The sequence below is a fragment of the Acartia tonsa genome, chromosome 13 (assembly GCF_053477335.1).
Source record: "Acartia tonsa isolate MP-2025a chromosome 13, ASM5347733v1, whole genome shotgun sequence".
NCBI lineage: Eukaryota > Metazoa > Arthropoda > Copepoda > Calanoida > Acartiidae > Acartia > Acartia tonsa.
In genome coordinates, this window is record NC_137272.1 from 38,064,424 (window position 1) to 38,080,926 (window position 16,503).

Genomic DNA, 16,503 nt, shown 5'->3' on the forward strand with positions numbered 1-16,503 from the left:
TCTTACGAAATTGTACCTAACTGTTACAGAAATTATTATTCATCATATCAAGTTTGAAATCAATAGGACAATTCTATAATGCCTAAATTAACGGTAGGAGCTATCCGTTACTGATAGACATAAGAAAAATTATTTACTGCTTAAATATTTTCTGTAGCTGTTTTGTCATTTAAAAAATTTGTGGTCATTTAAAGAATTCCTAAAAGTTTTTAAGGGGTACAAAACTAGAAGAGTATAAAAAGGGTGTGTGGGGTGAGGGGCCCCTAAAAGAAACCAAGTAAGTGTGGACGATTTTTATGTGATGCGGTTTTTTATAGCACTTTTACGACTCTAATGTTATAAAAAGCAGTTTGGAGAAAAAAGTGTCAAAATCTTGATTTACATAAATTAAGCCAGAAACGTTTTCCTTGTTTACGTGACTTTTAAACCCCTTATTTATATTTTTTTTTTTTTGGGGGGGGGGGGTTGAAGCTTTTCTACATTCAGAGTATGCTCGTACGCCGTAGATGATTAACCTCAGTTTAAAATCAATTATATAAGTTTAAATCTACATATTTTGCTTAATCAACTCTTGCATGAATTTTTAAAAAAAACATAATTTAAAATATTTTTGCTGGATTAGAACCGGTTTTAAGTTATAATTGTAGTACCTGATTTTTTGGACCAGACATTGATCCTGTATTATTTGATTTTTCTACTTGCAGAAAATTGTCATTAATACAAAATAGTAAACAAACACTAATTTTAAATAAAAAATTGGGGGGAGGGAGGTGTCCTATTCCCTTTCTTTCTCTTGGAACAAACCAAAACATACTGTTTATTGCGTTTCATATGTATCCAGAATAAATAAAAACAAATGGAAGATAAGATTTTGGTAAAGGTATCAATTACATAGTTCGCTACCAGGTCCTTTATCTATGGTTGTGAATGTGATATGACTATTCAAGTCTGCAAAGATGGCCAATATTTCAGTGTATGAGAAATTAATGCGTCGTACAATGTCCCAAAAATCATCTGAAATTGTATTTTGATTATTTTGCTAATTAGGATATAAAACATTAAATTTTACCACGCTTGCCTTTTTTGTGCCTCCTTTTATTGATTTTTACATTAACTCTTTGAGAATTACCTACATATTTTTAAGACCAACATACAGACCATATAAGAGGTGAAATAAACTCACAATTAGCCAATCTATAATACAAAGTAGAACGTTTTCTGTCTGTTTAGTCAAACCCTAAGATTTCGTTAACTGCTGGATGGATTGGGCTTTGCTTTTCAGGGAATATACCTTAGGAGTTTTATTGTATATCGCAGTGTTGTGTTTAACCCCCATTCTTTTTCAAGGATGCATCTAGGGGCTAGGGTTAAGCCATTAGAGTATAACTTTTTTGATCAAGTATTTGTTATTCTCGAGAGCATAGGAATGAAAAAAATGTTTAAAACCATTTATGTTGAAAGTTTTTTTTTTATTTCGAGCAAATAAGTTTAAACTAAATGAAGCAATACATAGTTACATAAATATTGAGGAAGGAGAAGTATTAAAGAACACAATTACAATTTATAAATGATCTAACCTCTTAATGCTAAAAAGATAACAGTAAATAATATTGTAATTTTGCATGGACATATTTTGTTGATATAAAAATTTGGCCCTAAAATAAATTGTCCGCTGTCGTCTGAATTTTGCAATCTCAGGTTGAGATCAAGATTCGGGATTTAGATCTATATTTTCTGTTAGAGTATTCAGGAATAGGAACATGGGTTGAAAATTTGGTTTTTGAAGATTTTTTTTATTTATAGATATTTGGTTTTATAAGATATACAAGGGAAGAAATAAATGCCAAGTAATAGTAAACTAGAGGCTACGCCTTTAGCCTTTATGTGTGGATGGTAATGAAATAGCCTAAATCCATCCTAAGACATTTATAAAGCTTTTCTGAAAAGTACACCCAATTCCAATTAGTTAGTATCTTGCTAGATCTTTAGCTTCAGACATATAAACCTTACTACTTTATGTTTTTGGATAGACACACAGAACAAGAGTCACTTTTTAGGGGTTTGAAATAACGTTTGGCCAACATTTTGATTCCTTTTTTCCTGTAGTGGTCGTAACAGGACGCATATAAACATACTTTAAATGGGTGGCTAACAAAACTATTCTTATAAAAAAATACAAATTAGATTTGCAATCTCATATTGGGGGCCTTTTTTTAACCTTAGTAGGTTTATGGTATATCCCGGTGGTGATATCTACCCAACAAGAAAAAAATGAACTTTTTCAACCATGAAAAATATCAAAAACAAAAAAATATTATATTTTTCATCTAATAGGATATTTAAAGATATTGTTGGACACTCTTTAAAAATAAAATCTACACAAGTTTCACATTGTATAATGCACTTTTTCTTAACTAATACAAGGATAACAACATTCATAAAGTTGAAGCTGAACAAATAATAAACATCAACGTAAAAGACATTAATAATATAGATTAGCAATGCTTTGTCTATCAAAGTTTACAAGAATATTCGCTGAAATGGGTAAAATTTTGATTTAGATTTTCTGCAGGGTTTGTAAAATTTAAGGTATTAAAAAATATACTTGCATTTAATGTCATAGATAAGGCCTTTAACAAAGTTGATCATTGTAATGGGATATTAAAATTTAAAAACACATTTTCAAAATAGTTTAAAAACTACAAAATTTACACTTTTTTGTATTGACGTTTATTACTAAGAATATCCAATATGCATTACAGACGTACAGACAGAAAAGTAGAGAAGCTTCTTATTCTAATAATAAATTACTTGTCTGCATTTATAGGTTAACAAATATGTTTCAGTAATTTAGAAAGTTGCAAAAAAATACTTTTAAACAGGGGTGTTTGGATGGTGGATTTAGTTGGGTGGGGACAATAGTCATTGGTCATCCCCCTCACTAAAAAACTTTGATCGCATGTGGGTGTAAAGCTTATAAACCTTTAAGATGATTTCTTTCATTCCACCCCCTACATCACCTTTTTTTTAACCAAATTACTAATTCATCATTCAATTATTTATGTTGCGCATTTTTTTGGCCGTAAAAAATTCTACAAAACGATTTATTATTTTGAAAGGTGAAAATAATTACATCTAAATACTTCTATGAAGAACCATTGTATGAAAGCCATGGATCTTAAGGGATATGACTATGGATTATAAATTGATATACATTACCAATAAATAATAATCAACGCATCAAAATTCAAGAAAAGTAACCATTTTTTTGAGCCAACGCATAAGATAACATGGTTAGACATTGGTTTAAAGTGTAATTTATATCCCAATGCCCCCCCCCCCTTTTTTTTTGATGATACACCGACCAATGGCTTATACAGTTGCTTTGTTTCTTACAAACTTCAAGATTCGAACCACAAACTCTCATGATTGAATGAGAATGAATTAAAAGTTGGGGAAAAGTACCATTTGTCTTTTTTGTACTATTTGTTTTTGTTATCAGATTTTAAGTTGAATACTCCTTGTTGAAAAAATTGAAATCCTAAAATCAGGATTTTACAGAAGTAAGGCTACTCTATAAATTATAATTTTATTTATCTCTGAACTACCTAACATATAATTACATTGATGGATTGTCTATTGATATCAGTTACATAATATCTATAAACGGCTGATGTAACTAGATAATTTTGAAGTAATCTTCAGATTTTGGTTTAGGCTATTTTCAATTACTTTTTCTCAGATATTTTTATTCTTGTTTGATTAAACTTTATGGAAAACAATGGATAATTGTGAACTTAAGATGGATACAGCAGTTATTCAAGAAGCTTTGAAAAATCTTTGGGAGGGTGAAAAAAAGTTTTTTTTTGTTATTAAATGTGATGTAATCCTTTTAACGTTTTAAACCTAATGGTATCTACAATTCTTAAATAAATGTAACAGGATTTATGTGAGTTCTCTGTGAAATCCGAAAGATGAACTGCGAACTGATATGGTTTTCTTGTACAATGTAGATTCTCAAATGTATTTGGAAGTTTTATAAATATTTTAGTGGAGGGTGCCAAAAATTTCTTAAGTGGTATTGGTTTATAATTCAAATTAATGCTTATGTAGATTAAAATTATTTGTTAAAATGTTTGGCTAAAATAAGGTTTATGACCCAACAATCTTGTTACAAAACTTTGGGTACCTTTCTTATTTACAGCCCAATGTTCCCTCTCTCCCAGGAAAAACTTTTTTCTTAATGTTGAATTAGAATTTGAGAAACTCGTCGCTTAAAGTTCACCCCACAATTTCCTATTTTTCCTATAAGTACCTCAAAGTGTACATACACTTTCGCATATCTATAGCCAAATAAAAACAGCAAAAAAATTAGCAGTAACTGCCTTCTACCTTTGTCATTCTCTCATTTTTTTTAATCCTCATTCTTGCTTGCTGTTATATATATTAGCGAATCGGTGCTTTTCCACAAATAATAAACGAAAAACTACCACCTTACTCTGTTTTTTAATTTATTTTAAAATATTGGGGGGGGGGGGGGGGGTTCTGGGCTCAAAAGGTTACATTTTTGTTATTGCGCCATCCAATTTGAATCACTTTAAGAGGATATAGTAATATGTGGATTTGGATGCACACCGTACTTTGCTTGCCGACCACTGACTCAGTTTTAATAGTGGCCACTAGTGTCAAGGGAAATCAATCACAATAACAAATGGTAGTAACAAGCAGACACAGAAATACTAGCTTGTTGTAAGGCATGCATATTTGTAACCATTTGATTGCACGACCTTTGTCTGTAAGTTTTATTGGTGTGTGATAATTATTTGCCTTTATTTTGACTTGATATCAGGGTAGAGATTCAAACCATTAATTATATTGATAATTCATTAATTTATACTTTTTCCAAACTATTAATTAATGGTGCTTATTTTTTCCTAGCGGATTTTCCCTGTGCTGACATATTCTACCCAAAAAGTATTAGACCACGACTAAGAAATAGCCTTCCTCAAAATTACAATGTTCATTGTGCAATATTTAAGTAGATTTTTCATCATGCATCTACATTTAAATCCAGCTTCTTAATAATAGAGAATATGAACTTATTTATCTACTTTTGTTGTTTAACTTATTTGTATAGAATATTTATTTCTATCCCTTTACCCAATGTCAACTTTAGATAATGAGAACGAATATACATAGTGTGCCGTCAAAGACTGTTTATCATGAAATTTCAACCCCATTAACTTTTAAAACATTCTATCTTCTATTTTTACTGGGAGTTTCTCCTTACCAATAGGGAATCTGCCAAGAACTAATACCAAGCTTTACGTAAAATTGTAGTCCTTTAGGTTTAGTCGTTTTATAGATCTTAAAGGACATAAAAACACATAAACCTTAAACTACTTTTGTATGTCCAGAATTAATAAAGGACTTTCTTACGCTTATATTTTAGCTATGCTATTGAAAAGCAGTCATAAAAACGAAAATAGAGAAATTGACACCTATATGTGAAATTCTAAAAAGAACACATAGGAAATGATTAAAACAACAAATAAACGTTTTTGTTACTATGTGCATACATTAAACTTAAATTAAGAAATTTAGATACAGTGTCTTTTTACTTAAATAAAAGGATGTCCGAGTGTTTTAGTTTGTATGTTCTTAAATTCAGGTTTTTTGGTTGATTTTGGTAATTTCTTAGTGTTACTCATATACCATTATCGCATCGTATTGGAGACAGCTTTCCGCGGATAGAAAATAAAAAATTTAGATTAGTTTAAGTTTAGGGTCCGAAGGCCCGGGCCAACAAAACTGGTATTTATTTTATGATTTTATTTTAATATTTGTAGAAAATTATGTATAACAGGTTACAATACATGATTTTTCAAAATGGCCCATTTCTAATCCAAGTATCACTGTATAAAAAAAAAACAAAAAAAAAAAACATATCTATTTAGTCATGTTACTTTATTCATTTTTTCCTCCTTTACATTTTAATAAAATTCCATAAATAAATGGAAAAGTATTTTTAGAATAAATAACACTCGATTAAGTAAATTGGCTTTAGTATTTTTTTTTAATAATTACTGTGTAGGTAGCAATTTACTATGTACTTAATTACAAATTATTGTAATTTGTTATTTTTTCAAAATCAAATATTTTTTGATAATATCACAGTTCCTTTAACTAAAGCCTAATCTTATTTTCTAATCTTCTCAACTGAAGACAAGTCAAAACTAAAGAAAACATAGGAGAGTAAACTAAGAGTTGACACTCTTATTACCTTTCTTACATTCCTTATAAAAATTATTTTCTGTATTCGACAAATCATATCTAACTAATAGCTTCGCCCGTTGCAACCATTGGTTTAGTTTTTTTAAGAGGTATTAGGCAGAAAAAATAGCCTTAAACCATTTCAAGAAACAAATATAAAAATAGTTTGATTAAAACTATCCCGGAACCTATGTGAAGCTTTTCTAAAAGGTTCTGTAGTTTGCAAGATCTTAACTGACAATCAAACTACCTTATTACTTCATGATATTATAGGATTAAATAAGAGGTTTTAAGCATAAACAATTAAAACAAACCAGCCTTAACGCTACTAGGGGGGGGGGGGGGGGTAAGATCACAAAGTAGATTAGGCAAGTTGTAGAGCCTAAAAATGAAAATTCTATAATGTTTCGTGTTTTTGATGGGGTATGTAAAGACCTTTCTATAGACACCTTAATCATATTTCTAACTCAATCCTTGCCAAATTGACATAAAAAATAAAATTCTATTTACCAGTCTTAATTCAAATTGTCTATTATGTTAAAAAGTCCGGATAACCTGAATCGGATCATTAATTTTGAACTCATCTTTAAATCTTTTATCTAAACCCTGACTTTTCCAGGTGTGCCCTAATTTCTGCAAATATATCACATAATTGCAAATCGCAAATTATTACAACAATAAAAACTGCCCCTTTCCATGTGCCCCTTATTATAAAACTTTTTTTTGCTTTTTTTACGAAAATGAAGTCGGAATTGATATTATGCAGAAGTGAATTAACACCATTTCTTTATACCCAAAAAAAAAACGACACTACCTTCATTTTTTGACAAATACTAAACAAAACAGCAAAAAAATCTTAATATTATAATCGTTGATATGTAAGTTTTAAACAATAAACAGTGTTCCAATTACATATTTTCCTGTTCTTAATCTGTTTTAACTTTGTTTTCTGCCATCTATTTTACTTCTTTCACCTTTATTGTTTAAAAGCAAAGCTATGAAATTGCATTCTCTCTATGATTGTTTCTTAAAAGTTTATAAAGCCATCATCTATTTCGAGTTTAGTTTTTCTTGGCATTTTATCATTTTAATGTTTTTCCCCCACTGTTTTCCATTTGTTAGCTGCACAATTAAATACTCTATCTTTCCTTCAAATTCATATTTCTCTTCATTTGTTTTGTGAAATTGTCTCAACACCTAATTTTACTACCAGTTCCTTATTTTGATCTTGGTTTTAAAAAGATGGTACATGTAGATGAACACAGGGGTTGGTGTTCTTCAAAAGTAAAATATAATTCTTATATTGTATTATATATTTATGTATATATTCTTTATTCTATAGATAGTTCATTAAGTAGATTTTAGAACTTTTTGATTCTTTGCCTCACCAGGCTGTTTATTTGCTATGCCTAACCCTTGCATGGGACCTGAACCTTTAGAAGTATGCGGGGCTACCCCCCCCCCCCTCCCCCCCCTATTTTCAATCTATATTAATATAGGGGGGGGGGGGCCCGGGGGGGGGGGCTCAGTGCTCAACAAGGTACTTCGTGTAAAAGCTACAATGTTTTAGATGACTTAAGAAAACTTTATTTTTATTTTTTATTTTGCTGTATTAGCTAAAGTTAACCGAATGTAGGAACGTCAGTGACATAAAGTAGAAGTCGTAAAAATATCAGCCACTAAAACTACTAGGGATCTAAATGGATAAGACAATGGCCGATAAATTGACTTACATCCCCAATGATGATTAGTTCCCTCATGTAGATAATAATTAGTCGTTGAAACATTTGGACTCTCAACTTCATGAACAAATTAATCTAAATTCGATAGAAGTCCCTAAAGTTTTTAGGCTAACGAATAATAAAACATTATTACAAATCTTTGGGGACTAGTGTAATAAACAGCCCAATGTTCCCTTCCTCTTTGACCACTACACTATCATACTTTCCTTAAAATATCTCTCATATCAGGGATAGGACACTAGACTTGGAAAACTGCACAAATCTACTTTGTGATACAACGACGTACTTTCATTAGGAGATGTAAATGTAGAGATGCTACGATCAAATCTTAGACCTAATCGTACCAGTAATTGAAAAGATAATATAACATTTATTTTACTTTGATTGAACGTACGTACTTTTTGGCAATGAAGAGTTGGAGTTGCTTCGCTTTCAAAAATATGACTTGGTAGTTGGTTTGTGTTACCCAAGAAAACTTCCACAGCTTAGAACGCCCCCACTTCCCCTATTTTATTATCCATATCTTTACTATCATTAAGAAGCACTAGGATATCTCTGCAGGGCTCGGCAGCCGCGAGTTAGTCGTGACAAGGCCTGAATCTTAAACTCGTTTGGATACTTTACATAAAAAAAGAGGGATTGCCATATTTTGTTTAGGTAAAGACTTCCATCTGATTTTTTAAAATTGTAAAAGGTTGATTTCAGCTTACAAGCGGCTGAAGCGCGGCTGCCGAGCCCTGCTACAAAGCACATAGCAACACACATTTATACTTTGACTTGAAATTTATGAATGAAAATTTGTGAGGTACATTCATAGACTTGAAAGTTGTTGTAAATGTAAAAATTATTTATGATATGCGTCAAGCAAAGATTGTTTGTCGGTTTCTGATGTAATCACAGGCGGATGCGCCATTAGCATTATAGGTTTATTATGTAGAGGGAGATAACAGAAAAAACACTGTTGTAAAGGTTTTCATTAATGAAGACTTGAATAGATAAAGTGGTTAGTGGGATCTTAATGGACTAACATAAAGACATTACAATTTACATATGCATTGAAACAAATACAAAAAAGCAAATAAAAGTGAAAAAATGATGTTCAAATTCAATTCTTTTAACAACAGAAATGTTTCTGTGGTTCTTATTTTCTTTATCATGGTCAAAAAAGATTTATCTCAGCCCTTAAAAATTTTACACATATTTTGTTTGAGTTTCTACTAAAGAAATTAAACTTTGATAATCTTTAAGGTTATGTAAGCATTTTTAAGACAAAAAAGTTCTTCATTAGAGTTTTAAAAAGTGGAAATTGGTAATATTTTATTTTTGGGTGTTTTCCTAATTTGTAAAACCAGACCAAGATAAGAATTTGTAGTAGTTTTATAGTAATAGTATTTTTTTACTTTTTTACGTTTTTAGTAGCGTAGCTTGTCTACAATTAAGTCTAATTAGGTATTTTTTTTAGAAACTTGTACATTCATTAATTAATATTTTTTCTCGTATTCATTCGAATCCGGTGGATAGGAACCGGTTCTCATCCATACGAAAAAACTATGTCTAGCATCGTATTATATCCAGCTTTCTACAAATATAGAAATGTACAATCATAAGATTAAAACTAGTTTTTTTAGCCGGTGACTTCGTCACCTCGGGGCTAAAAAAAATAGTTTTAATCTCATAATTGTACATTCTATATCCGCGGAAAGCCGTTTATAATACGATGCGAGGAATAACTATTCTCGTATTCATTCGAATCCGGTGGATAGGAACCGGTTCTCATCCATACGAAAAAACTATGTCTAGCATCGTATTATAAACAGCTTTCTACGAATATAAAAATGTACAATCATAAGATTAAAACCAGTTTTAATCTTTTAATTGTACATTCTATATCCGCGGAAAGCGGTTTATAATACGATGAAGGAAATAACTATTCCCATCTTAAATAAAGAATGAATATTTTTAGTTTAGTTTTTGCATACTTATACTTTTACATGTAATCAGTGGCTTTCACAGGATTGCCGTAGGATGGTTGAAAAGAGGGGAATGCAAGCCTTATAAGTTTTAATTTTCATTGGGGGTGTTAACACCCCCTGCAGTAAGCCACAGCATGTAATAATAGCTATATGCATTATACTATGATTTTTTTAAAAATCATATACTTATGGAAATATGAAAATCACCATCTTTGTTTTCTGTTGGCAGATGTCCAAATCAAGTTTATTCATAGAAAATATTAAAATCTCCAAAAGTTATCATACCCCTAATGGCTTGCACTTATCATTAAGTAGAATGTCCAAACATTTATTTTGTGTATCATCATCAATTTATAGGCCAGTGTCTTATCCCTTTAGATCCCTGAACCATGTTGCTTTCTCTTCCTGTGTTATTTTATTTATGTTGAGAATGTTGATGTTGTGACATCACATTGTTTATCATATTCTGTAGGGTCCTGCAGCCGCTTTAGTTCAGCAATTTTGAGAGATCCACAGCCGCAGTTTGTAATATTAGCTTTTTACCAGCAGGCCCAAAAACATTGTATTATAGACAGTCATCCTTTTTTTAGGGCGTGTCTGTCAAGCCTTCGATTTAAGATCTTTCCAATTCAAATACAAAATATTTTTTGGGACAAAAACAACATATACATTTAATATCAACATTAATAACTGATATTTACCTACATTGTATTAAAATTTATTAATAAACTATTTTTAGTAAACAATTAATGCTATAGGTTTAACACAATATAATTCAAGTATCCAAGGACTGAAAAACGTCTGGGGGCGGTGTTGATTTCTGTGGCAATAAGGAAAAAACTCGTAATGAAACAAAGCCGTCCAAAATGTAGGCAGCTTTATCTATCCATGGTTTTTTGAAATCAATAGCGCACGTGATATATTTGTCAAAATAGTAATAGAGCATAGATTATTTTTTTTAAGGGAAGCTTTTCTATAATTAGGGTCGGACCGTACGTCCGTCACAGAGAGATAGCTCTTTTCATTAATTTAGGCATGTTATAATTGTCCTATCGATTTCAAACTGTGCATGGTGATTCCTATAGTAGTTAGGTACGATTTAGAAAGCGTAGCAACTCTATAAGCATTACCAGAATCTCCGTACATCCATTTTAAACATGTTGATTTTTTTACTTTTTTAACAACAAATTTTTATGTGATATAATCATCCGTTTGATCTGATTTTTGGTATATTGATTCCTGGGAATCAAAGTATAATGTTATAAGCGAAGCAACTCTAAAATCAAGTCCTAAAAATGTAAGTATGTCCATAAACATTATCCTGTATCAAGCAGTTTTTCAACAAAATTTACTTACAATTTTGCTTCGACTCATATACATTTTATTTATATTCTGATTATTCAGTTCTGACACTATACAAGTGTTAATGTCCGTTTGTCCTACCGTTTCAGTGCTTCGCTTTTATTGATATTGTCATCTTTGTTTCAAATCTATCTCGATGAAGATAGATTCATATTGTACTTTGATTATATACCATACGGATAACTGAAATTAGTATAGCTATAAAACAGATAGTTACTGTCCTATAAATGGACAGACAAACCTCTAAAGATTGATGGCTAGATAGATAAAGTCTAAATCGAGTTTGACAAATATCCTACTTCATTCTAAAGTGCATTTCATTTTGGCTTTCTCCAAAACTTTAGAAATTTTTAAATGGATCAATATTTTGTAAAAAAAAAGAATTAGGGAAAATTATTAATTCATACACAGATTTAGATTTTTTGTGCATTATTGCATAGCTGTTCTTAAATTTAAGTTTGTTCGCTGATATTTGGAGATGGATATTGGGGTAATACTCCTCAACAAATTTTTTTTTTTTTGGGGGGGGGGGTATCATTGTATTTGGCGCTTAATGTCATGGTGAAAAGCCCTTGGATTTATAAATCAGGTTAATTAACTTTTTGAAAAATTTAAAGAAAAAAGGAAAGAGAAAATAAGGAAATTTTTAGAAATATATTGGAAATGAACATAGAACAAAACGTTGATCATTATTCAAATATCTTAAAAAGTACATTTCCCTTAGTTTCCTAAGCAACCAACTTTTTTATGACCCCCCAATAAATAAAACTTTCTTTGCTTTCACATAAAGTGCCCGTTGAGCACTGATGTCCCCGCTTATAAATAGATAGAAACTAAGGGAGGGGTCGGGTCGGGTTACTATGCCTACGTTTTAATGCTTAATGTGCTTTTCAATAAAAGCTCTATTTGAGTCCATGACAAATGTTCCAAGAAAACTTTTTTAAAATGCATTAAATTTTTTTTATGGAAAAAATAATTTCTAAAGAGAATTGTAGAATGTGTCGCCTGTTGGTTGGAAAAAGGTTTCGTGATTCAATTACACAAAAAAAGTAATTTCCAGGGCTCGGCAGCCACCTTAAAAAACTTTTTGAATTGATGATATTTCTTTGCCAAACGCATTATTATTTTAATAAAAGATTTCTTACAACCAAATCTTTGATTGCACAACCTTCATTCGAAAGTCCTAGCAGAGCATTGTAGTGCCCGTTAATAGGCAAATGCATTTGATTTCTCTTACTTTTACGTCTCTATTCTGAGGTGAATTCTTAAAAAACTTTTGCCCCACTAAAATTTTAGTGAAGCAAAATTATCCCCTCTAAATTTTTAGTTTGCCTCACTGATTTTAGTGGGGCAACTGATTTTAGTGGGGCAAAAGTTTTTTAAGAATTCACCTCTGGTACAGACTGAAACCCAACACTTTTCACGCCAACATATTTCACGCGTTTGACCGTTTGCATTGATTTTGTGGATTGAAATATACTTAAAATAACGAGAACATATTTTTAATGAATCTTTGTTTTTAGGTTGAATTTGTAGAGTTTGAGAGCGAACATTGTTACGCGCACAAGTATATCTGCCGCGCGCCTGAATTACCGAAGATTATTAGGTAGTTTTTTATAGTTGCTGCGCCAGTTGTTGTATGGAGTAGTAGAGTGTTTGTCTATTTAATAGGGGGGAGGCGGTTGTGACACTTATTGAAACCAAAACAAAAGTCAAAGGAACTCAACTAAAAAAAAGTTACATCACTGAAATTCGGTATGGCAGTTGCTCTATAGAGATACAATGTGGAACTGTGAAGAAAAGGCGGCGGAACCGCCGCTATCGCCGAATTGTTTTTAGGCTGGAAACGGCGATAGCGGTGGTTTCACCAATTTTTCTTCACAGTTCCACATTGTACCTCTTTAAAGCGACTGTCATTCCAAATTTCAGTGCTGTAACTCTTTTTTAAGTTGAATTCCTGTAGTTTTAGTTTCAAAAAGTGTCACAACCGCCCCCTCCCTTTGGAGTATCTAATTCGTTTATCAAAATATTAAGAATTGTTTGCTAGGGTCAATAAAATAGTTTCTATGTAATCTTACTATTGGGGTTTTATTTACAAGTTTGACCGATTTTTAGACCTACCCGCTTCAAACATTTTTCGTATTTTAGCCATTTTTATTGTATTTTCAAAGTAGCTTAAACTGTAGTAATTTAATTTAAGTTTTCAGCAAAATTTTTTTTTTAGGAATTATCCCATTATTATTTCTTTTTGTAGAAATTTAAAATCAAAAAGACTATGTTTAGCTGTTTAGCAGAATAAACTTATTTTGATTTGACTTGTCTGCAGTAAAATCATTATTAAACTAGCAAATAACCTGATTTTTTTTTCAGTGATTTTGAAGAAAGATGTTTGAATTCAAGTTTTCAGCGGTTTTCTTCAAATATGAAGTAAACTGAAACACTAGGAAAAAAATTTAAAAATATAAATTATTGTATTTAATCGCGTTTTTTGTGTACTTTGTAAATTAATTTGTTCATTGATTGTAGGGTTGACCAATCAAATAGTCCACAAATGTTTCAGGAGGATGTTAAAGCTTTTTTTAGGGGGATATAATAAGCGGTTTCAAGAATTTGATGATCTTAACAACGTTCACTTACTTTTTTGTATATGTTGATAACATATACCCCCGCCATCAGAAAGGATTACCTAATCATAAGAATCATACAGCAAAACAAATGCCCCTACTCCTTTGCTCCACTTATCATTACGACATTTTTTTATTATCTGCTATTGTGAATTTTTGCGAATATGAAAGACTTGGCGGATTAGAAAATATACAAAAATTTGATTGGTTAAACCTGCTTATTTATTTATATATTGATTGATGCTTTGATTTACATGTATTTATCATAATATATTTTTATTGATTTGAGTAATGGAATCATTTAGGTTGTTATAAAGCTCAATGTTTTGAAAAATTTAGCCAGTGCTCGGCAGCCGCGCGTTTCTAGCGACAAAGCTTCAAATTTAAACCCTTTTGGATGATATGGAAATTTTTTTGAAGAAAGGGATTGCCTTATTTTGGTAAGGGCTAGACTTCCAGCTGATTTTTATGAATGTAAATCAATAGTTGCTTTCCCTAAGACTTACGCGGCTGTCTAGCCCTGAATTTAGTTAAGGGAGGGTAGAACTGTTGTTGAGATCGCGTAATCCATGTGACAAGTACACTTAATACTATAACAGAAACCTATAGATTCTTGACTTTTATGTAACACATGAATAGGCAATACAAACCAGAATTTAAATAAATAAGATATCTAAATTCTAAATCATTTGAAATATAAAATGTATAAACGAATTTACTTTGATTACACGATCTTCACAATAGTTCCGTCCCCCGTTTTCATTTAGTTTAATTTTTGCTACAATAAGCCTTCATTTGAATTTGTCTTTCTTTTTATATTTTTTAGTAAAAAAAATTTTAATTAAAATATTTGATAAATTTGCTTTTACGTAGAAAAATTAGTTAGAATTTGTAAATAAAAACCTTCTAGATACCTTGAATTAAAAATAAAGTACCCTAAAAAAATGCCAAATTTTTTATCAAACAAAAAATATTAAATTTCTCTATTAGTCATGTAGTTAAACTTAAAAGACATTTGATATTTGGGAGGTTTGGCGATTCTGAAAAAAAATACAAAATTTACTTCACATTTACATATTTAGAGCTTCATAGGCTTATGACTTATATCTATTTATCAAATTTTGGCCAATTACCTGTTTACAAGGCTAAAGGGGTAGTTGCACGAAATGCATTAAAACTTGAATTTAATGAACTGCATATTTTTTACTGTTTAATGGTTTAAACCTTATTTATAGGTATATATTTGAAAGAATTTTAATTTTCTACCATCTAGTTTTTAAAAAATCATTACTTGAAAATCGCATTCTTGTGGTACATGCAATTTATATAGCTGGCTTATTTTCAGAGAAAAACAGCATGACGTCTAATTTAGTGATGACTGATGTCTAATTGTTTGCTATTAATTGTAATACACAATTTTATATGTTTGATGGTATACTTTTAACTGATGCTTGGAATCAGTTTTCTGGAATGCACTTCATGCAACTTTCCCTTTCTTCACATTTACTTTTTGTATACAGTTTACTTTTCTTTGCTGTGCTTCTTCAAAACATACATAATTAATATATATATATTCAACTGAATTTTTTTTCAGAAAGCTAGGCCTTCTAAAATAAATTTACATTAAAAATATTTAAATTGATTGATTTTTTTTTTTAGATAATGCTTTGTTTATAATCTTTTCATTGCAATATTCTAATCACTCTTGCGTTGCCAGATGAAAAAAGTTTATTTTAGTGTTAGGCAAAAATGACTTTGCAATTGTATCAGTAAGAAGGTCTAATAACACCCTTTGCTAATTTTAAAATCCAACTAAATCTAATTTTTGTGAAAATTAGATTTGAAAATTTTAAGTTCAATTTTCATCCCCCAGGAGTTACCGAACAATCATGACAAGAAAAGCAAAGATTATTGATTTAAAATTTTGAATAAGTTTGCTTTTATAAAGTTCTTCATAAAACCACTCCTGAAGGGAGTTAATCAATGGCCATTATCAGTTGCTTTGCTAAGGTCACGGAAATTCAGCCTTAAATAAATCTTATATAGAGTGGTTTTATGAAAGACTTCATAAAAGCAAAGTTGTAAAGAATTGGAAAGGATGAATATTTGCTTTTCTTGTCATGATTGTTCGGTAACTCTTAGGGGATGACAATTGAATATAAACTTTTCAAATCTAATTTTCTCAAATTAGATTTAGTTGGATTTTAAAATTAGCAAAGGGTGTTATTAGACCTTCTTACTGATACAATTGCATAGTCATTTTTGCCTAACACTAAAATAAACTTATTTAATCTGGCCACGCAACAGTGTAATAAAACATGAGATTAAACAGAGACGGGCAGGGACCTAAAGGGATAAGACAATGGATGGTAACCAAAATTACCCTTTATGTTGATCGTAATTTTTGGTAAAAAATTTGAACTAACCAATCAAAATTTAATTAAAGTATCGAAGTTTTTTAGTCATCAAATTAGATATGTGTTTATACATTTTTGGCCGCAGGAGTAATTTTCAGTCCAATGTCTCCCC

The 16,503-nt window shown here is 30.6% G+C and overlaps 1 protein-coding gene across 1 annotated transcript in view; it reads left to right on the forward strand.

Moving 5' to 3' along the window:
- LOC145303710 (lysophosphatidylserine lipase ABHD12-like) overlaps positions 1-13,802 on the forward strand; it is a 29,477-nt gene extending 15,675 nt beyond the window's left edge. The window contains exons 16-17 of the mRNA XM_080145316.1: positions 12,874-12,956; positions 13,721-13,802. Of these exons, the coding sequence (XP_080001442.1) occupies positions 12,874-12,956; positions 13,721-13,781 (144 nt within the window). The 3' untranslated portion in view covers positions 13,782-13,802. The remainder of the gene's footprint in view (positions 1-12,873; positions 12,957-13,720) is intronic.
- Positions 13,803-16,503: the final 2,701 nt, after the last annotated feature.